Genomic DNA, 23,561 nt, shown 5'->3' with positions numbered 1-23,561 from the left:
TGCAAAGAGCCAGCTTAAGCCAGTTCACCTTCCCAACCAGAGTGAATGGACTGGCATCCAATTTGGGGGATTTACTGGTGAGCCAAAATGTTGCAGGTACAATCCTATAGTTATGTGAGGGAGTCAGATTGATTTTGAAAACCAGACTGAGATTTTTAAGTGTTTTTATTTGGATCTTTTGGTGGAAAGGCCAGTCTTAGAATAGCAACGCTTTTGGAAGTGTACTCAGTGTACTGTATGAAGCAATCCAGCTGTGCAGAGCAGTTGCTAACAGGCAGATAGTTCCAGCAGCACGAGCTGCATTCTCAGCCAGTGGCATCAGAAGATTGCAGGAGTGCAGAAAAACAGAGCGTGGGTTTGTCTGGAGAGGAGGATGACCAGGAGCATTCCTAGGGTAAAGCATCACAGGTATTGGAAAATCATTAATTCATGCTGTATCCCTCCTGTTTTTTCCAGAAACCCGGGAAGTGGTGCGCTATGCACGTCCACATCGCCTGGCAGATTTACCATCACCAACAGAAAGTCAAGGTCAGTCCTTGGGGCACACCTGCATTTCACATACATTGCACAGTGCAGACTTGTGAGTGGGAGAATTTGCCTCTTGCTGTTAGCAGTGCCATGGCTCATGCCTTGTTAACATAACCACAAGTAGCATCATAGCTGTGTTGCTCCTGCAGATGTTCACTGTAATAACAGGGAGGAAAGGTTGCTGTCTTTGTTTGGCCTTACATTGCAGGAGTCAGGAGCTTGTGCTAGAAAGTGAAATCAACAAGGAGACCCTACCACTTTGCAGTCTTTGTATGCAACTGAGTTGTATTATATAAGGTAGTGCTGTAAGATTATGAAGATGTTGAACAGCTACTAAAATCTACAGCTAATAGAGTTTAAAAATAACCCTTTTAAACAAGGTTGACAGGTTAATTTGCTGCAGTAGACGTATCTCTCTTCTCTGCTTCCTTATGTTTCCCCTGCTAGTGATCTTCATTCATCTTCCCATTATCAAAAAAGACAAGATTATAGACCTAGAGAGTTATATCTCCTTTTTTTTTTCTATTTTATTGAAAAGATATTTTCTTGAAATGAAATTATTGTTCCCATGTTATCTGTGTCCTTTGAATCTTCTTTGATTTGATATTCAAAGAGGTCATACTGCTATATTTATAACCCATGGTAAATGCCATTTTTATGCAGCCATTTCTTTTACCTACTGACTTTGCCTGTTTAAAAACAGTAATAATGCTCAGGCTGTCGGGAAAGGGCATTATTTGTTTTTTTGAGGCATGGATGATGATAATTTCAAAAATAATTGGAAAATGCATTTCACTATCTCAGATCAGTCAGAAAATGAGGTATGGTCTGCAGTCATGAAGGCAGAAATGCAAGAAACCCCAGGAAAGAATGCATGTAGTTGTAGATGCCGTTTGCCTGCCTGTACCTCAGCAGCAAGACACCATTCAGACATGTGTAACCTGTCTGCACACCCAGGGGATTCCTGAGACACAGCATGAGCCAGACAGCAGCCCTGGGCACAAAGCAGTTCTAGCTGTGGATCAGGATGACCAGTGTGAGGTCAGCCTGGATTCCAGGCAGATTTTACGCTCCCCAATTGGCCCACTCCCTTTTAGGATAGGACTTACAGCTTGATCTAACGTGCCATGAAATTAGTGCAGGCATTTGCATTGAGTTTAGTGAGCCCTGTGTTAAGGTGCTCAGCATTTGCTGGACCTGAAATGCATTCATAAGGATTATCATCAAGAGGGGGGTTCTCTGGAGCAGCAAATGGGAGTAAAATGAATCTGATCAATTTTCTTCCATACTCTTTTAAGGTAAATCAACACATTCAAAAGTCTTTCAACACAGCCATGATGTTCCATTCCTCTTCAGACAGGGGATTTTTTCATTGTTAGAGCAGTACTATTCATATGGCGGCAATTAAAGTTTCTGCCAGATTTGCTGTTCTGAGTAATGCCTGTCAGAGGTTTATAACTTGGTTGTTAAGAAGAATAAAAAGAGCTCACAGCCTAGAAATCTGGCACACAGCCTTCAATTGAGGCATTTGTGTTTTCTGATCTTTTTAAGTCATTGCAGTGCTGCAGTCTGACATCTAAAAGACGCGACCTTAACATGGCCATCTTCTGCATTTCTATATTTTTGCAGGTTATCATCTCAAAACATTGATAAATCCGCTTTTTTGTTTCCTTTTTTTCCTGCTCATAGCTTCATAGACATGTTATTAGCACTTGAAAAACAGCTACTAGGCATGCACATTAACTTGGTCATAACTTTTTAATATGCATATTTATATCATTGTAATAGTCTGTACTCTGAGCTGGCATGGTATTAAATATTGATTTATTAAGCGTAACGTGCTCCTGAATTACTGTTAAGATCTACTGGTTCAGTGTTACACGTTGGTAAATCCTTTCAGCTGACCTGCACAATTAATCAGCAATCTGTGTTTAGGGAGTTCTAGCAGCACAGGTAATTGGGAATTTGGTTTTCCTCTGCATTCTATAAAACTATTGAAGTGGGAACCACTAAAGTGAGTATGTGACACAATGAAGAATTCATCCTTCATCCACTTATCATTTACAGTACAGCTACATCGGGAAATACACTTCCAAAAAGAAAATCTGCTCATTCTAATCCCATATAAATAGAGGCAGTGACATACAGTGCTTTGAATTTGGAGTGCAAGCTATCAAAATGAGACTTGAGTTCTTCAGACACTACTACACTTCATATGTAATTTGCTTCATTTTAGCCCCTGTCTTGCTCAATTGCAGTTTGAGAGGCGCTGAAAGATACACATCAATACACAGCTGCAGCTCCACATTTAAATGTGATGGTTCTGGTGTGTGTGTCACTGTCTGATGAGTGATATTGCAGTCAGAGGTCAGCTGGCAGCTCTGCCTCTTGCACTTGGTGCTTTCCCTGCTTTCAGCATGCCTGCCCACCTGGGGCTCACATCCAAACTAACATCTCTCTTTCACTTTGTTTTTATTGTTGTTTTAAAGACAGACCTGTACGTACAGCCAAGTATGTGTTTAAGGCCTCTTCAGAGATTTCAGTGTTTGTTCCGTTCAGTCAAGTCTGTGCTAAAACTCTTTGCTCCAGAGCAGTATATGTGTTTGTAAAGACACTGGTGAGCCCTGGGCATTGTTAGGGAACCTGAGGTTGTTTGTCTGCTGTCCTGGGGCTGGCTCTGCACCTATGTCCAAGGTCCTAAAAACTAATATCTTTGTTAAATCATCAGTTGTTACGAATAAATTGCTATTCTATCACTAACCCACAGCATTCTGAAAGTGCCTCTTAGGGCAGTCTCTTGCAAATCTTTTTTTTTTTTTTTAATATTTCAGAAACAGATGCAGTCAGATCCACACAAGCTGGACTTTGGCCTGAAACCTGAATTTCTGAGCAGGCCCCCAGGCCCCAGCCTGTTTGGAGCCATCCACCACCCTCATGACCTGGCCCGGCCCTCGACTCTCTTCTCTACAGCCAGTGAGTATTGAGGATCAAACTCTTTCTTTGGCATGCTCATTAGCATGCTAATCTGTGCCATGTTGACAGGAAATTTCCCATATGCTTTGGCTTATGAACTCTGCAAGACGTGCCAGAGGCTATTAGTCTATTTGATAAATATTTTAAAATTATTCCATGTGCTTTTTAAAAAAAGAACAACAATGTGATGAAATGCCATGCAGGTTATACACGGAGAAACATTTCACGCAGTGATATCTGCATCATGGAGATGACAGGTTGGAAATACACTGTGTGTTCCCTTTTTTTTTTCTTTCCATGCTGACACATTTCTCCTCCACCTTCTATAACTGACAACTTCTGTTCAGAAGAGCAGCTGCTGTTTGCATGGGAGCCTGACCTGAACATACAGCAATCTCTGCTTATGTGAGGTGCTGTTTAAGAGTAGTCAAGCCTAGAGCACAGGGAGTCCCTCTCTGAGCATTAGCTAGGAATTCACTGTGTTGCTTTGTTTTGGCAGGTGGGGCTCATCCAGCCGGCACCCCTTTTGGTCCTCCACCTCACCACAGCAACTTTCTCAACCCAGCTGCTCACTTAGGTAAGTGTAGCAGTGCAGTGAGCAGCTCTTGGCCCTCTCTGTGCAAGCCACTCACTGTGAATACAACTCAGACATAACACACAGGCATTTTCTGGCCTGTTACCCTCGCAGGATCTGCTGTAGCTTGTTACACTGTGAATATCCATTGATCTGAGCTAGTTCAGTTGTTCTTTCGTTATCCAGAAGGCTGTGTTAGAGCTTCATGGAGCACAGTCTGCATGGAGCACAGTCTGAGCAGCCACCATCTTTTTTCCAACCAGAGTCAAACCCAAAAGATGCTCCTCAGCATAGCCAGTCCATGGAGATAACAGTTAAGCACACCTGTAGCACCACAAGGCATAAGCATGTTGGCAGCTGGGTCTCCATGATGGATCCTTTAGCACAAGCTTGAGGTCATGCACTGAATTTTTAGCAAGCTGTGTGAGTTTTTGCACTCTGCTTTTACTCTGCTACTATGGCAGAGTCATGTCACATTGTTCTTACTTCATGTCTTTTGGTTTAGACCATTAAAGGTTGTCCGTGTGCCAGTTCAACCTTTAAAAATTGTACATTTTATCCATTTGTCTTCTGTAACCCAAGCAGCAGTTCTACATGCACATAATAGTAAAACTGACAGCAACGTTTAAAATACTTCAGAGAAAAAACTACCTGGGTGTTAGAGGAGTAGCAGGAGGTTAGGATTCAGTGTAGTTTTGTTTATAAGCAGTCAAAAAATACCTGAAGATTAAGGCTCAGATTCAGAGAGGTGTTTCTGGTCTTAACTGCTACTGAGATGTCTGCTTTTTATTTCAGTGAGTGGGAAGCAGATCCTTAAAATCTTGTGGTCTGATCTTAAATGTGTATGGCAGTGAAAAAATAGCAAATAAACGTTAAAAAAAACGCCACCAACATTCAACAAATGTTAGCTTTCTTCTCATTTAATGATGTTGCAATAAGCAACCTGCCTACGAGAGCATCAGAGATCAGGACTATAATTCGATATTTTGTTTTGCATAGGGAGGGATTCAGGAGGATCACCAAACTGCTGCAGCAGACTCGTGATGTGGTTTCATCATTCTGTACTGAGCTGCCTATAAAACATGCTCGGTTTGTCCTTCCTCTTCTCAGTGCTGATGGTTTCATCAAAATCATTAAACTTCTCTGAAATTGAGAAGAGAATTTGCTTCATTTGGCTTACATACACCCTGTGTACATTAAGTGCCAATATTTTTCATAGTCCATACTAGTTTTACATACAGTAGTAGCAGTAAATACCAAGAGCATTACAAGGTGCTGAAGTCAGCATGACATATCAGTACAATAAGACATTTTTTATATATCCCGACTGTGGTGTAGGAGACATGGCTGAGGCATGGCCTGAAGGTGTTTTGCAAGCACAATTGCCAGACTTACTAATTGCCTTGCTAGACAGGGTCATTTCCTGAGGACAATGGAACTGAGTTGGAAGGGAATGAAAAGAAAGAAAAATTGAGATGTTTGCAGATTTTAAGTGGAGTCGCTGCTTTTGCTGGATTGCAGGCCTCCCTGCTGTGTGTAACATCTTGTTTTGCTTCGAAGTAGAAGTTTTTCTTGTAAGATGATCCCATACATATTTCACTGGAGAAAAGATTGGTTCGTATTTCCCATCCTCTCACCATCACTGCTGTGATGCGAGTAGATGATGTTGGTGGACACAGATTGAGCTTTCATGCAGGCGTAGCACAGCTGGATAACACAGTAATGCCTTCTCACAATGACCAACACACCAGTGAGCTGTTTCCATTGGTTTGCAGAGCCTTTCAATCGACCAGCTTCCTTCAGTGGTCTCACTGCAGTGGGTAGCAATGCCTTCGGGGGACTCGGCAACCCGACAGTCAGTGAGTAACCTCTTTGTTTATGAATTCTTGTTTGCTGTGTAATTCAGGACGTGGAGTGATGGTGACTATTTGCTGTCATTTTATCAGTTGCGTAGGTCACACATCAGTAAGGGATGGTAATTTGAAAAGTGAACTTTTTCTTTTAAATAACAGCATTTTTAGTCACCAGTGAATGATTTTCTTTTAGTTACCTCATAGTTTGGGCTCAGTGTAGTGCTAAATGTCACCATTACATTGTTTATTAAAAAAAAAAAATAACTGCATCTAGAACTCATGAGTGCGAGGAGTTTGTGGGATTCCACGTGGTTTTGTTGCATGGTCAAAGTAGTTAATGTGCAGTGCTTATTTGTAATCCCTAGCTGTGGATGAGAACATTTTTTTTTCCTTTCTCACCAGTGAATCCAGGACATGTGCCTGGAAAAGATCACTAACCTGCATTTATTTGTCCAGGGTCATCAACATTTCTCTAGATTTGGCCAGTCACAAAAGATCATCCTTTTAAAAATCACTCTCTTTCACCATACTCCAAACCTGGCATGATTTTGGTCGCATATTATATTATTTTGGTTCAGGATAAAATGCAACAAGTTCCATTATTTATATTCAGTATAATGGTCATTTCCTGGTGTCTCCAAAATATTTGGACTAAGGATCATTGTCACTTTTATCTTTCTATCTTCATTCCTTGTCAATTTTATCCACAGCATTTCCCTATCCAATTAAAACAGCTGTCAGATGCCTGCCCATTATTAGGAATGAGACCCTCTAATGAATCTCTGTTAATTTCCTTTCCTTTTCCAGCTCCCAATAATATGTATTCATTTTAACTCTGAGTGCTGTAAAAGTTTTTTTGGTAAGTACCTTCACTAGAGCATACCTTTTTCTTAAACCTTTTTGTTTTCCACTTCACCATTTCAGCACCCAACTCAATGTTCGGCCACAAGGATGGCCCCAGTATGCAGAGCTTTAGCAACCCTCACGAGCCCTGGAACCGACTGCACCGAACTCCTCCTTCGTTCCCGACCCCTCCGCCCTGGCTGAAGCCAGGAGAGCTGGAGCGCAGTTCATCTGCTGCAGCTCATGACAGAGATAGAGATGTAGATAAACGAGACTCATCTGTTAGTAAAGATGACAAAGAAAGGTACGAAAGAACACTTCCAAGAATTGTTTAGTTCAAAGCTTGGGGCTCCGTTCCGCTTTTAACCCTTCCCAGCCTGGCACATTGTTAAACCAGAGCTTCAGAAAAGGGACACTCGGGGGAGCTGACGCCATCATTGCCTACGATGCAGCGCTGGCAGTAGGGAAGCTGCAGATCTGCCTCGGGTGCTTCCTGCTGCATCTGTTTCTCTTCTCACTTGCACCTCAGTTCATCAGAAGGAGCTTTGCTGGAGCAGAGTTCAGGCGGTGTCAAGTGAGAACAGAATGCTTGCCTTGTGGGTGACTTTTTAATAGGTTTTTTGAAGATTCAATGTGTAGATAGGTGCCTGACAGGATGCAAAAAGAGCTGTGAAGTCCATCAGACACATATCTGCACCTGTGAACACTTAACTTTGTAAATCCGATCCTATCTGCAAAACAAATAACCCTGCTTCCACCCCCTAAAATGGCCTGAGGAGAGAAACCACTGATAAAGTTGTAAAATTACACCACCATGAAATACAACGGCATGACATTTTCCAGTACCACAGTAAGCTTCAGTGCATGCCATTTGTTAAATTGGCCTGTATTCCCCTGCAGAAAACACACATACATGCACTGCTGTTGCTTGCCTTCAAGCACGGTTTTTGTTCAGTGTTTTACATGGACTTGCACTCTAACATGTCCAGGCTGGGAAGGGTTAATGAAAAGTAAAACCTGGTCATATATTTTTTTGTCAGGACTGTTCCCATTCTACAGTTAACTCCGTAACAATTCCTCTTAACATTTAAGTACCAAATTATGAGAATTTGCCATTCAGCAAGTGTCATGCCTTCCTTGAAAAATATAGAGAGGCTGATTTCAGCTTTTCAGTTGTGGCTTAATGGCTTTCCTGCTAAGTTTGCACATTACTATGTAATGGCTATTTGTTTCTAATTTTTTAACATAAAAAAATATTTAGGAGATGTGCTTTTCTGACTTCTCTGTCACTAACCCAAATATTAGTAGCCTTTTCAAAAAGAAGTTATGCTAACACATTAGATATTCTAAAAAATACATTGAAGAGCTTTTCTATATTATTGTAAAATGCGAAGAGCAAGTCAAACTTCAGATTTTGTCACCTACATTTTCCATTTGGAATATTTTCTGTTTGGTAGCATAGCTTCATTATTTTCATGTCTGGTGTTAATGCTTCCAAATAAATTTCTGTTAGAAATTGGGGATTCTGTCCTGTGAAATGCTTAAGCATGTGAGTAACTTTACTGGCTTGAATGGCAAAGCATTTTAGTTACTAATGATACGGGTAGTATTTACAATTGTGTGATTCTTTCAGTTACTGATTTGTTGTTTTGTTATGAGGCGTTCCTGCCGAAGAAAATCCCTTTCAGAAATACATCCCCTGCAAGCAGCTTTAGCATTGCCTGAACTCCATATCATAGCTCAGAACATAATTTATTTTCAGTGATTTGAGAGTTTAAAAGTAAACGTCATTCATTCTTCATGTTTCTGCACAATTACGGCTACCAGTTCAGTACAGTAATGGTTTTACTGATCCAGTATCACTATGCATCCATGTGATTTTGAAGAGTTCTACTTTGCAGCATGCTCACACTGTTGCCTGTTTGAGAAGATGCAGAGAATTCCTTCCTGGAGACGTTCTCCCTACATAGATAATGTCTGGTGTAGCTTGTGAGCCTCTCATACCTCTCCTTTGACCTTCAGTGGCACCCAGCAGGGTGAAGGTGTAGCCTCACCCTTCTGGTTGAGGTCCCAGTCTGTGTTACCTATTTTTTGCTAACTTGACCAGACAGAATGGGGAATAATGCCCAGAGTTCTGGTAAAATTTCATCTCAGAATTCATCAAAATTGTCCTGACATTTATCTGCCACCAGCCTGGCCATCTAGACAGAAGCATTCATCTAGACTTCTGCTGTAACCAGTAGAAGGTCCCTTGCAGGTTCCTCTGAGCTTTCCTTCTCCTTGTTTCGGATTGCTGTCGAAATGAGTTGCAGCGAATCGCTCATTGCTCTTCTAGGATAATGCATATATGGCCAGAGTACTGCAGCCCTTCCCTAGCTGGACTGAGATAGGATAGATCCCTGAGGAGAGTTTAACTATAGAAAATAACGTGAAACTGCAGTCTGTGAACTTCTCCCTGGTGCAGAGCTGCACCTCCACGTCCTGTTACAGTTCTTACTTCCTCCTGGAAGACTGCATGCAATTTTTTGTTGTTGTTAAGGACTCTTATTACTGCACCCCAGCATTAGAAAAAAAAAAAAAGTGAATACAGCTGTTGTGCAAAACAGAATTTGTTCCTTCTCTGTGTTATTTAATTTAAAAGATGTCACTGAGCAATTCCATTCTAATGAGGACATCAATGTGTTTGTAATCCTGGAACTTCAGAAAGAATACAATTATCTATTGTTCTCTCTGTCAACATAAATGAAGCAAAATAATTGGCATAAGATGCCTTGCACATTATCTGTCAGTATAGCATACAGCCTCAAAACGTACCTTATTTAGTAATCAGTTCATTTGAGAACATGATCTAAAGTTTCTTTTTTGGGGAGACTGAGGTTTAGAGCTCTTCCCATATTATTGACCTAAGGACCCCTTGATAGATTTGAGGATAAAAAAATGATTCCCTCCGTGACCAATGGACAACCATTTACATAAGTGAATGATTACCTAAGTAATCAATAGCCTCTTGAGGTAATGCCATCACTGTAACTGAAGAGGATGAAATTGCCAAAGGAAATGTTATTTTGATTGCACATGTACTTTCTTTAATTACAGAAAATGCCCATTATTTTCTTAAGATTTTACAAACAATTTAAAATACGTAAATTACACAGAAGAATTGATTAAATATCAATGAAAGGACTCAGCTCCTCCTAGTGAAATGAAACAATTAAAGTGCCCTTTAGTCAAGGTCTCACTGTGTCCAAATCTGGAAGTTGTTTGAAAGACTTAAATGTTTTATGGAGAGCAAGAGGAAAGAACCAGGACACAATTTTTGCAGTGTTTAGGGCACAGTCAGTCAAAGCAGAACCTGGTACCCAGGAGTTAATTAGTAGTCAGTGCATACAAAGCAGCTCTGGTATCAAATGCTCTAACAGTAATAGTTGCATTCTGGACTCTTGAACTTTTTTTAGACATAGCCCATAAACTGACAGTTCTGACAGACCAGTCTAGATACAACAGAAGATTCTTCTGGTGAGGTCCCAATAATGACAGTTTCCTTTTTCAAAGATATTGTTAAGCAGTTGCTGCAGTTTAACTAACCAGAGGTACCTACAGGTTAGAGGTACCCAGAGAAGAATGTAAATTGGAGCTGTTCAGGCACTGCAGAGGACCCTGCTGCTTACCCCTCACGTTTGCCTTTAACAGCATGCTATCCATCACTCTGATGGAACATAATTCCCATATCTAGCAAACAGCACTTGCTCAACACTGAATATCTGGAGCTGTCTTCATGGAGAAACTGCAGCTCTGAAATCAGTAGCAGTCAGTGAGACATGAAAAACATGGGAACTGAGGAATTCATTTTGCCTTTCAAATTGGATTGACTCTAAGTAGGAAGACTACTCCACTTGGTCAGCTCTACTTTCAAAAAGTAGTTGGTACAGGATCCATTCAGATAGGTGTTTTGTTATCCAGTGCCAAACAATTATTCCCTAAATCTTGTATGCAGCATAAATAGATTTCAGAGATGGAAAGAACTTGCAATGTTTTGAAGGCTTCCTGGCCAGTAGCAGGAGATAAATCATCAGTCTTCGCTGTGCTCACTCTGCTCTAGAAATGGGAGAGGATTGGTAATGATAAAAACAGCAGACTCCAGAGAGGCGCTACTTTGAGAGCTAGTTTGAATGATGAGCATCACTGCTGAAGAAGTCAATGTATAATCTATACATGATGGCCACCTCTATTAAAAGACCTGCACTGAGGCTTATTTCACACTTAGAGAAGTGCCTGTCTTTTTGGAGGTGATTTGTCTCCAGAGTACTGGTGTCTTGTGAAGTTTTAATCTTCAGCTTTGAGAAAGAAATAGAATTGTGAGAAGTAAACTGAAAATCTGGAAAGATGAAGACAATATAGATAAGAAACTTGTAATGTAGAGAAGTACGGAAGCTTCTCTGAAAGTCAGTTGAACAAAATATTGTCTATTTTCCCAAATTTATTCTTAATAGAAGCAGTGGGTAAAATCCTATTACCCGTGTAATTTGGATGTAATTGCCTCCACTTTTTTTTGCATGAAATTGGTATGTTTTTATTATTCTCTCTCCTTTTTCCAAACAGTTAAGGCTGTGATCCTAGAAATATCTTTTCTAGAGCTAGATTCCTTGGGATCCATGTGTGGACTTCACTGTTTGAAGTTTCAATCAGATCACTCACAGAGCACATACTTCAGGGATCTTCTTCTGCACTGAGATAACAGAACAGACCTAGTGTAGAGATGGGATGCTCTTCTGGTGTTCTGAATGTGTAAAAGAGGCATTGCATTAGATGGTGCTTGTCACTAGCTTTCTGCAAATCAACAAGTACAGTCAGACATCCTCAAGGCTTTGTTTCATTTTTGAGAGTTTCTTGTGCTTTAATTTTTACACTTCTCTTTCTTCCTAGAGAGAGCATTGAGAAAAGACACTCCAGCCATCCTTCGCCAGCACCTATCCATCCAGTAAACTCCCTCGGACATAATCGCAGCTCCAGTGAGCAGATCAGGAGCCATCTGAATCCTGAGGTTCGAGAAAAAGAGAAACCCAAAGAGCGAGAGAGGGATCACTCCGAATCTCGGAAGGAAATTAATGTTGAAGAGCACAAGGTGAAGGACAACTATATTTCAGAGAAAGAAAGCCTGAGCCATGAAAGCCGAGTGGTGGAAGAGTCGAAGCAAATGTCCAGGGTTCCTTCACCCTATGCTAGGCCACCTGTTGTGGAAAGCAGCAGGCCTAACAGTACTTCAAACCGTGAAGCTGAGAGGAAGAATGAGCCAGCGTACGATAATCCGAAGAAAAGCAATGAAGTCAAAGTGAAGGAGGAGCGAAAGGAAGACCATGATGCTCAACATGAGGGACCTCAGACTCACAGGTCGTCTGATCAGCCACCGCCTATATCTACGTCTAATGTCCATCCAAGTCCTTTAGTGTCTATGCCCATGACTGTAGGTGTAACTGGGATACATCACATTAACAGCATCAGTGGCCTGGATAGGACTCGCATGATGACCCCTTTTATGGGAATTAGCCCAATTCCTGGTGGAGAACGCTTCCCCTATCCTTCTTTCCACTGGGATCCAATGAGAGATCCCTTGAGAGATCCTTACAGAGAACTAGATATTCATCGGAGAGACCCCCTGGGCAGAGACTTTTTGCTAAGAAATGACCCCCTTCATCGTCTTTCTACGCCAAGATTATATGAAGCTGACAGATCGTTCAGGGATCGGGAACCTCACGACTACAATCACCACCACCATCACCACCACCCTCTCTCTGTTGACCCTCGACGTGAGCATGAGCGGGGCAACCACTTGGATGACAGGGAGCGGTTGCACATGCTCAGAGAGGACTACGAACATGCACGCCTGCACTCAGTTCACCCGGCCGCCTTGGATGGACACCTGCCTCACCCAAGTCTCATCACACCAGGACTTCCTAGCATGCACTACCCCAGAGTCAGTCCCCCGACAGGACACCAAAATGGTATCCTCAATAAAACTCCCCCCACAGCAGCTCTCAGTGCCCCTCCACCACTTATTTCTACGCTGGGGCCTCGGCCTGGGTCTCCAAGAAGGACTACTCCTCTGTCAGCAGAGATGAGAGAGAGGCCTCCTTCTCACACCCTCAAGGACATCGAAGCTCGATAAGCAGAGCGAGACTTAATAAAAAGCAGAGAGAGAGGGACAGAACATTGTAAATGAACATACAGACCTTCTTACTAGTCTATTGATACAGACTGGGAATGTGACCCACTGTACAATATGTATAGACCTGAGTGCAAAGATTTTGAAATGTTTTTTTTGTATATTATATGTTGAAATTTTCCAGATCTTTTAGCCAAGTCCATATGTTCCTCGTGTCTCCTACTCTATTTTATTTCTAGTTTAAAAGTTTCAAAATTTGAACTGAAGAACAAGACGTTAATCTGAATGATTTGCCTAGAAACAAGCCACCACCAATGACAACCGTACAAAGCTCTTTTAGACCAGAAGTGAAGACATTTGTAGATATTTATGTAAAAAGAGTGCTTCATGGGTTAATGGTTCATATATGCAAAAAGGGTAAGATGAAAGCTTTACTTTGTACAAATGTAAATAGATAAAATTAAGTAACATAATACATTAATACTTCTTAAACTGTGCTATTTGCAAACTTAATATTGATCAACACAGTCTGCTTTTGCTGTGTTACATATATTGTTATAGACAGCTAAACCCCTTCAACTATGCAATGAATTTTAAGGCTTTTCACAAAAGCCTTTATAACTCAAAGGAGCCTTTTCAACACACAACATACTTAAAGTCATATTTTCCCTGAACAAGCTCATCTATACCTGAAACCTATTTCTCCTGCTTGTTTTGATGAAGAAACAGCCCACTAGAGGTGTAGTTTTCTGTCTAAACCCCTGCATCAAGATGCTGATGTTACTGTACCTCATGTATTCCTTAGAGCGCATCAGGTTAGCGATCTATAATCACTGATACTGTCATGGCAAGTAGGTTTTCAGTCACATTAATCTGGGTTAAACTGAATAATAATCAAATGCTGGCTGTTTTCGAGAATTTTTGTCACTTAACACGTCAGATTTATTTTTGGAAGAACCTCTGCTAATAACCATTCATGTCTGTGTGTCATTTTTCTCTGTACGCACACTTTTTTTTTTTTTTTTAAGTGATGTTTAGCTACACTGAAACAAATCCTGCAAGAAAGCCAATACTTTTCTAGAAAAATGATGGATATGTTTTCACTGTGGATCAGTAGTTTAATTAATGAACTCCGCTGCAGATTTCATAATGCAATTTGTTGTATTTCAGTTGGTAATAAAGTCTGTGAATAGTTAACAGGTCAGCCTTGTTGTTCCCTAATCACAGAAGACGTGAATTCACATGAAGAACACGGTCCTTTTTAACAAAATGCATCATTCTTCTGAAATCTGTCTTTTCATAACACACTTTTTTATAACGCATTAAGTTTCTTATCTAAATATTTGGAGAGAATATGACTTTATCTGAGAGAATTCACTATCTTGTCTACTGGACTGTAAAATATATGTATGAAATAAAATTAGTTCCATTGGTCTTCTAGTGTATTAAAGTGCTATCTGAAGTTGTTATCCTGTTTTGGCAAAAAAAAAAAAAAAAAAGAAAGAAAAAGAAAAAAAAAAGAAAAAAGGTAACTACAGACAGTTGTTTCTAATGATCAGAGATCTATTTTAGTAGTCAACTGAAGGTTTAGTTGTGAGCTTCAGATTTTGTGAACTCCAAATGTTGTGCAGTGTTCTTTTTCCATTTGGGTTTTTTTCTTTTTTTCCCTTTATTTTCAATTTTTTTGTTGTTCTTTTTTTTGTTTTGTTTTGTTTTTTGTTTTTTAAGAACAGAAGGAAAAATACAAAACAAACAAAAAAAAAAAAAAAAAACAACCCTGAAGAATATGTACACTGGAACCGTAGCGGTAGCTTTCAGTATTGTAAAGAGATTGTTATATACAAACCTTTTTGCTGTTTATCCTGTATGTAATAAAGTCCTTTCTAGATCCTATGTGAAAAGAAAAGTGAAGCAGCTCTCAATCTTCAGCATGTTTCCTCATCAGCGAAGACTTGTGTAATGTAAATTGTGCCATGTTATTAAAAAATGTGAACTAAACTGCTAGGTGCTTCTTTGTGTGGAGTACCCCATCGTTGCTATGGGGAAGAAATCATACCTTTTCCCAAGAGTGGGTTTTTGTTCAGAAGAAATAGCTGTTAAGAATGGAAAGGACATGACAAGACTTTATAAGCTATCTTACAAAAATGATTTTCATGGTCAGGTAAAAAGGAACAAAAAGGAAACCAAATGCTTGGCTTGCCTGGATTGTTTTAAAATGTGCTAACGCCCTGCTTACGTTTTCTTTTAACTGCTGACCAGCTGTTCTTTTAGGTTAGTCCCGTACTTACATGTATGTAACTCCTTTTGTGAGTTTAATGCAAGCCAGTGGCATTTTACCAGTTTCCAGCTGAGGATATGGCTCTTGGCTACTGTGACTAATTTGGGAATAAATACGTACCATTCCTTGCAAAGTTTTTAGCTCCTAGCACAGCTTTCATGGTGACCCTTTCTGAAACAAGCGATTGGCTCCTCATGTGGGATGATTTCCTGCAGGTACTTGGTCATTTTCTTTGTGTCTGTTACTGCAAACAGTTCAAAACTTTTTTTGAAGTTTCTTTTGCCAGAGATGATTCATGACTGAATGACTGAAACTTGCTTTCCTTAACAAGACTTAAAACTTTCTTCTGGCTCAACAATTACCACTTGTTGTGGTAAACAGTTGAATGTATGCAGCCATACATTCAAGCTTAATTTTGTTTCTCTCTGCTATTGCAGAATTTCTGTCTGTTCTGTGTTATTCCTGCAAAATCTGAAGAAAGTGGAATTCCTCTGAATTTCAACTATGTAACTAAGAGAAAAGAGTAGCCCAGTGTATTTCTGGAAACCAGTTTATGTGATCTGTACATATCCTTAGTAGCAGCGTACCCAGCAGTAGTGTAATACATGAAAAGAGCTTTTTTTTTCTGCAGGCAGCCTATATCTCGGTCTTCTGTATGTACATCATTAAAAATTATTCAACTTCATGAAGGAAAACAGTCACAGACGGCTGTAGAAGGATAAAAACTATGGGAGAAGGCTTGCATGGGTACAGTGAGGGAGTCCATGAGAGAGGGTCCAATGACAGGATCATCTTCCAACTCATCTCAGCATCTTAATAGGTGTTCTAGCAGCTTTGTCCATGTCTTCAGGGGGAATAAATGTGGATTGTACCGACTGTGACCCTTGTCCTCACAGGTGCTGAGAACACTCTGGCTAATGGTCCTGAATTTCCAACCAAGCCAATGAAACCTCAGTCCCAGAGTCCAAGAAAGAATTGAGGCATTTCAGTCTTTGAATTCAGTGCAATTTAAATGGGTGTCTGCCTTTGAAGAACAGTGTGAGGTCTTATGTGATCGCTGACGTTCAAAGAACATGCCTGAAAGGTGTGACAAAAGATGTAACAAGATTTTAATGCTTATAAATTTTTCAGATGTATTCATAGCTTCTCAGAAGTTTTACACTGAGTCTTTAGCTTGCAGGTAGAGGACAATCTTGTTAGCGGGGTTTTTCCTAGCAGACATTTGTCATAATTCTTGTACTTATGAATCACCAGCATTTGAAAAATTAAACACTTAAGACGTTACAACGTACCACCCATAGGAATGAAGGGACGCTGAAGGGTATTGTTTTATGGAATATGAGACAGAAGGACTAGAGAAACCTCTGAGTGACTGTGCTTGAAACACGCAGGACTTTGGTTTGTGCTTTAAGGATCCCACCATGCCCCACTACAACTAGTTCTTCCTCCTAGCAGCATCCATCACAAGTTGGGATGGCAGTTAAATCAAGGTATACAAAGGGGTTCTTTAAAACCAGTTCTCTGACAGAACTTTGATTCTTTGCTATACTTTTCTTTCATTTTGACTTTCCATATTGTCTTTGTTGTCTTTCTAAATGCCTTGTTTCCTGCTTTTCCTGCTATATACACTTTACCATGCCTTTCTGCCAGTCATGCTTTTTTTTTTTTTTTTTTTTTTTTTTTTTTGTGCCTCACAACAGCTAAATATAGGTAGTGATACATACTGCAGATGAATTTTGCTGAGAGAGCCATGTACAATGTCTGCTTTTGTTCCTTTTTACCTTCACCTGTTTGAGTTTATGAAAACAGAATTTGTAGTCTTCGTTGGACTGAAAAATGGCAAATGGCAACTGGGGAGGATTCTACTTAAAGTTTTTTTATTTGCTGTTACTGTGTCTTATAAAGTGAATATTTAATATGATTCTTGATAATTTGAATTCTACTCTTTCACGCATGCAGGTGACCTCTGCTGAAAGCCACTTGTACTGGAAAAAGGTAACAGACCATTGATTAGATTTCTTTTACAGAGGAGCTGCTTGGCTGACGACTTTTTGTTTTGGTAAGAAAGAAGAAAGAGCTGTGGTTCCAGCAAAGATCAAAGACTCAAACAATGCAGGGTGTTGTTAGTCTCATGTTGGCTCCATTAAGTCTTGCCTCGATAAATGGACTTAACTCACCTAGACTCCCACTGCTATCTTGGGGGACATAATCATCCAGATTTCAGAAAGTTGATGTGGATCTGGATTCCATCTTGAAAAGTTTGAGCTGCCTTTTGAAGGTGCTCATTTCTTAACTAGGTAAAGACTAGTCTCTCTTAACTTAGCTGGTTCAGAGAAGCGTATGTGAAAATGAATCATGTTGATTTTATAGTCTCCGGAGATTTTCCATTCTGCTTTTATATTGTGAAGTACCAGTCCTGTCCATTCTCTATGTGAAGCTCTGTGGAACAGTCTGACTCTCAAAATGTGATTGCACCATGCTGGGTGCCCTGTGCATTTGTGAGTGCTGCTGTAACTGGGCGAAAACAGGGCTTCGGTGAATTAGTGCATTGGTTTATCGTTGTAATAGACTCCAATAGAATTGGCTTTTGCTGGCCAAGGAGTGACAAAGCTGCAGGCAAGGGCAGGCTCTGTTCTTTCTGCAACCTCCATGTACAGCAGCTTGTGTCCAGGAGCAAGGTTCCCAGCACCTCCAGATGCACATTGTGGAGTCAGCAGAGAGCTTTCTGCACAGTTTGTTTTACAAGTTCTGTGTTTGGCTGGGCCTTTATGTTTCTGCAGGTGTCTTACAACTAAAATAATTACAGAACAAATGCATTTCCTGATCACAAAGAATATGCCCCTCCTCATGTGTGTACTCTGTGTATAGAAATACATGTATTCATATGCATCAAAATGCATCACGTGCAATATTCCTGGGTTGAAGCTCTATACAGCAAACAGTGGAGAATGAAATCATGTTGGTACTTTGTGATCCTTTCACGTCCCTTTTGCTGGTTTCTGCTGAGAGTTTTACTATAGGATGCAGTCATTGCATTTGATGTCTTCACAACTGGTCTTCACAACCTTACTATACCATTACACATGTTTTATAAATGGGGAAAGTTTTGCTGGGAACAAAAAGCTGAGAATTACCAGTGTGGTAACAGCCACCTACTGCCTGAATCATCCCATTAGTCACCAAGGGAAATGAGGTTCCTGCCTCAGTCACCCAGAGAAACAAAAAAAAACCTAAATCAGGCAGTCAGTGGCAGTGAGTGATGAGGATTTTCAGAGACTGCCTTACAGTGCCACTCTAACCTACGCTAACAGCCACCTGCAGTCCTAGATTTCCTAAAATGATCTCCATGAAATAATGGTTTTACTTACTTATTGTAGCATAAATGCTAAGTTGTGGCCTGAAACAGTGATTGAACACCTGTGGGAAGGCAGGGCCTACCCAGGGGAGCTCAGGTGCAAGCAATGCCCCTGAGTGATCAGAAGGGGTGGAGCCAGGATCCACCCCTTCCCAGACCTCATCTAAAGGCTGGCAGTGAAGACACGCCTTGTTTGTTGGAGGTAACTGTGTGTCTGAGGTAAGTAGCTTCTTTCCCTTGTTTCTCTGCCTGTGGCTGTTGTATTCAAGCAAGTCTTTGCTTGTTGTGGTCTACAACTTTGTTACTCTGTTGTCATTGCTGTGCCTTCCCTTGTGTTACGCTTCTTAATGGAATAATTTAAGTACCTGTAAGGTCTGAGGTTGTTCTGGTTATCAAAAGCCATAAGGTAACCCTGAGCATGGCTGGTTTGATGGCTGCCATATCATGTAGTGTTGAAACTCAGATGGTAGCATTTTTGGATTTGTCACATGTTTCTCTATTGAAAAAATGGGGCTTAGCCCCAGGTATCTAGCCACCCACTCCCAGTGCAATCATCTTTGTTTCAAAAGAAGAAAATAATTAAGGGAGAGCTTAATTGATTACATAGCTGTCAAATATACATTATTACTGCGTGCTGATGATATGCATCTCCTGCTTTGCATATTCAGAGCCTTTAACTAATTTCTATTGAATCACTGGCAGACTTCTTTGTTAGAGTGGTGACTGCTTTAGCAGTAAAGCATGGGATCTAACATTTTTTAAAGGTAATTAAAACTGCAAGTATAAACTTCCTGGAGCTTTCAGTAGTCCCTGTGTGGTGAGAACGTCAGTGTATCTGGGACAAACTTAATGCATTTGGAGCTTGTAAAAACAATTGCCAGTTACTTGTCTTCCAGGAGGACAGTTTTGTCTGAATTCATACTGGAATGGACCAAAGTGCTGAATTTATTTTCACCTGCTAGAAAAGGCTGTCATTCTTCAGAGACACCACAAGAGGGTAGTTAAAGAGAAACTGAAATATGTGTAGGCTGACAGAATGGCTATACTGTTTTGTGCAAGGTGAATGTGGTTGTAAATTATTTTCATATGAGCCTGATCTGTAAGTTCTTCTATTTCCTTGCATAAATGACAGAAATCTCAATGGTGCTATGGCAGACAATCAGGTTGGCTAGGGAGTGACCTTGCTTTATCATGTTTAGTAAGAGGAACCAGAAGTGGTTCTTACTCACAGCATTTGGCTGGATAAAGTTAATCATATTCTGGAGAGTTAGGCTTTAAGTGCATGGTGCTGCAGTGCAGCAACAAAGTGCGTTGCTTATGTTACGGGAATAAAGCATGCTACTCTGCTGGAAACAGTACATACAGTCAGAGCCAACGAATGTCAGTTCCTAAAAGCCTCAGCCATTCATGAGAATATCAACGTGTTCCCCACCACCTGCCTTTTGGAAGGACTAACTGCCGTCAGTAGTGAATTGTTTCCTTTGGAGAAGGGAGGGGGGATGAAGGCCAGGACATGAAACTGTACATTTAACATGGATAGAGCTGTCTGCTTCACACCAGCGGAAACCTAAGCACTTTTTTTTTTCCTATTCTAACACGTTCGCCCTTGTCACGTCAGCAGAAAGCTAACCTGTCCCTGATGCATTCAAAGTCCTGCTGACTCCGAGGGGACTACCTGTCTTGTGGAGCATTTCCTTGGGGCAGCCTCACCAGTGAGCAACAGATTGCTGCTAAATGGCTCACACCTGCAGGTGCAGCAGAGTTTGTACCCTAATTGGCACAGAGATAACTTTGTGCTGGAAGTATCTGTTGTGTGGTGGGTGCTTGCATGGAAGTCTGAAGGGCAATTTGTCCACAGGTGGGTTGATGGGTGGCTCTCAGTACCCTATGGTGTCAATCCTTTGGACTGCTGCTCTGGCTGTGGGCAAGCAGGCCTGCTATGGGGCAGCCAACCCCTGCAGATTGATGCTTAGCTCTATTTGCTTCTGAGTCACCAGGGCGTTTTCCATGAAGCCAAGCAGCAAGGTGGGCTGGCAGCAGGATGGAGAGCCATGTTAATGAGATGACAGCTCATGCCCAAGCACCCTGTGGAGGGCAGGAGCCATCTGTGCTGCCCTGTACCAATGGGGCTTCCAGCAGTGCTGGGGCGGCAGAGCCAGCAGCCCTGCGGTGTTCTCCTTGTGGTGCTGCTCTGAGCAGTGTTTTGTTGTCAGCGTAGCTACGTTATGATAGTCATTATGGTTTTAAATGACTCATTTTCCACTTAACTGTATCATCGCGGCTTATAGAGCATCTGGAGCTGTGCAGCAGTAAATACATCACTGACTGCTACAACAATGTACTAATCTATTTCTTTGAAGGATTCATTTAGCAGAAGACAGTCGCGCAGGCAGGTGCATACAGATGTGTGTGCCTCGGGGCACGGCACCTTGCACCTGTCCTGGTAGCCCACCAGTGTGGGTCTCAAATGCATTGTGCTGCTGGCAGACCCACGGAAACTCATTTAAGGTTTTAGTATGACTCAGTGCAGCTTGAATTTGGCTTTGCTTTGGGGAAAAAAGGAGAGATTCCTGTCAGATGTGTGCGAGAGACCCTGCGCTAAAGCGTCCTGTGAGGTGTTGGAGCCCCAGGGGTTGACGTGGGTCTGCTCATACCTCTCACTCCTGACTGACTGAGGGAGAAGCCCCTCTAGACACTTGAATTTATTCGTTTTATTTCGTTTATCTTTCGACTTCAACCCTTTCTCGCTTAGGGAAAGCGGCTGCAGAGGGCGTTGTGGGAGAGCGAAACCCGTGCGAACATGGCGGCGGGCCGCGCTCGGACGCTAGGGGGAAACCTCGGCCCGGCTGCCCGGCGCTGGCGGCAGCGCACAGTCTCTGAAATCGGGATTTTTGTCTGCTTTTTGAAAGTCTCAGGTGTATCTGGCAGCTCCGCGGCCGCAAGAGAGCTCTGTGTCGGCCCGCACTGAGGAGGCGGAGCGTCCCGCTAGTTGCTGCGGTGCTTTCAGCAAAGCTCAGCTTCCTGGTTCTCATTTCCGACCCGCAGGTGTTGGGATAATAAAGCTCTGGTTAGGGGGTGTTTTAGTAAAGGTACTTCGAGAAATATATTCAGGAATGCAGCAGAAGAAAAGGATCTGAGGATTATCAGCAATAGTGCAGGGAGCAGGAGCTGACCCGTCCTGGTGAAGCTGCATCTCAGTGCTGTGTTCAGTGCGGGGCCCTCACTGCAAGAAAGACATGGAGGCACTGGAGTGTGTCCAGAGGAGGGGAGCTGTGAGGGCTCTGGAGCACATGGCTGATGGGGAGCGGCTGAGGGAGCTGGGATGGGTCAGTGTGGAGCAGAGGAGGCTCAGAGGAGACCTCACTGCTCCCTACAACTGCCTGAAAGGAGCTGGTGGGGATGGGGGTCAGCCTCTACTCCCAGTGATAGGATGAGAGGTGATGGCAGTAAGCTGCTCCAGGGGAGGTTCAGGTTGGATGTTAGGGAATGTTTCTCCTCTGAAAGAGTGGTGCTGCAGTGGCACAGGCTGCCCAGGGAGGTTCTATGATTCAGTTTGAAGTAGATGTGGAAAAAGAATGCGTCAGTACTAAGTTCATCCTTCACGTATGGTAACTGGTTACATGAATAAATAGCAAGAAGGTGTAGGCGTAATATACAGGGCTTTTAAAATACATTCGTTCACTTACTTGTCATCTAAAGAACCACGAATTCCTCTGTTAGCATGTCCACAGGTGGTTCCTCCTGGTTGCAGCCATGGAGCAGCACCTGCCTTCAAGGCACAGAAGGGCCTGGCAACATGTGCCTGCAGCTGGGACAGGTGAAGTGGGAAAAGCATGGAGTTTCACCTCAAATAAAAGGATTGTATGTGTTCAGTGTGCTAGCTGGATTCATGAGCTCTGGCAACTTGGATATATGTGAAAGTGAAATTTATCTTTGGTTGTATGGAGATAAGTCAAGCGTGTGCTGTTCTGTAGTGTGTTTCTGTGTATGACTGTGTTGTAAAATTTTATCTCAAAGCAAAGAATTGGAGTATGAGTTTTGATTTCTGTCTTGCCTGATGAGGATTCTCAAGAAGGTCATGGTGGGGATCTGTGCCTGTTTTTTCCTCTGTCATAGGATTTGCCTGCCTGCCCCCCACTTTCCTCTTGTAAAGAATGGTTAGGTCTCTTATGAAAATTCTGTGTGAGAGGTTTCATCACAGAATGGCCAGGGTTGGAAGGGACCTCAAGGGTCATGAATCTCCAACCTCCCTGCCACATGCAGGGCCACCAACCTCCACAATCAATATTAGACCAGGCTGCCCAGGGCCCCATCCAATCTGACCTTGAACACTTCCAGGGATGGGGCATCCACAGCCTCTCTGGGCAGCCTGTTCCAGTACCTCACCACTCTCTCTGTAAAGAATTTCCCCCGATGCTCAACCTAAATCTCCCTTCCTTCAGCTTAAAACCATTTCCCCTCGTCCTGCAGTTATTTACTGTTTCAAAGAGTTGCTTCCACTCCTGTTTGTAGTCCCTGTTTCATGGTGTGGGATTATTTAATTTTCCCTCTCTGTATTCCTCCATTGTTTTTGGTAATACTGATAAGCAAAGCAGTAAGTCCATTCTGGCATATGTTTAGGTTGGCTTAAATTTAGAGGGATTATAGTAAAAGTGAGCATCAGATTTTAAGAATTATTCTGCGGTGACTGCAATAAAATTAGCAGCAATATAAAGCTTAACTCTATTTGAAGTCAAATAAATTTGTTCCTTATATCCACAGTTTCAACTTGGCTTTGCTCTCAATGGCACCAAGGCTGCTTGATAAAACAGAACAGTCTCTCTCCAGGAAATTCAGCAGAAAGTAGTTGGATCTCTTTCTAATTGATCATGTGAGCTTCCATGAAATCCTGGCATCCAGACTTCTTGGGGGTCATTCTGAACCTTATTTTTATGCATGTACATTTGACAACTTCAGTTCTACCCAGGACTGAATTGGCCTGTCACTGTAATGCTAAA

At 41.8% G+C, this 23,561-nt stretch overlaps 1 protein-coding gene across 9 annotated transcripts in view; it reads left to right on the top strand.

Annotated features, from left to right (window-relative positions):
• The window catches only part of AUTS2 (activator of transcription and developmental regulator AUTS2), a 657,596-nt gene extending 644,252 nt beyond the window's left edge, over positions 1 to 13,344 (top strand). For all 9 annotated transcript variants that reach the window (XM_090122499.1, XM_090122497.1, XM_090122501.1 and 6 more), the window contains 6 exons: positions 457 to 528; positions 3,360 to 3,501; positions 4,001 to 4,078; positions 5,851 to 5,934; positions 6,853 to 7,075; positions 11,695 to 13,344. In XM_090122499.1, the coding sequence (XP_089978625.1) occupies positions 457 to 528; positions 3,360 to 3,501; positions 4,001 to 4,078; positions 5,851 to 5,934; positions 6,853 to 7,075; positions 11,695 to 12,934 (1,839 nt within the window). In that variant the 3' untranslated portion in view covers positions 12,935 to 13,344. The remainder of the gene's footprint in view (positions 1 to 456; positions 529 to 3,359; positions 3,502 to 4,000; positions 4,079 to 5,850; positions 5,935 to 6,852; positions 7,076 to 11,694) is intronic.
• Positions 13,345 to 23,561: the final 10,217 nt, after the last annotated feature.

This window comes from Phasianus colchicus, chromosome 21 (assembly GCF_987193195.1).
Source record: "Phasianus colchicus chromosome 21, bPhaCol1.hap1.1, whole genome shotgun sequence".
Taxonomy (NCBI): domain Eukaryota; kingdom Metazoa; phylum Chordata; class Aves; order Galliformes; family Phasianidae; genus Phasianus; species Phasianus colchicus.
The sequence above is the reverse complement of the archived record's forward strand: the minus strand, read 5'-3'. Positions and strand labels throughout refer to the sequence as shown.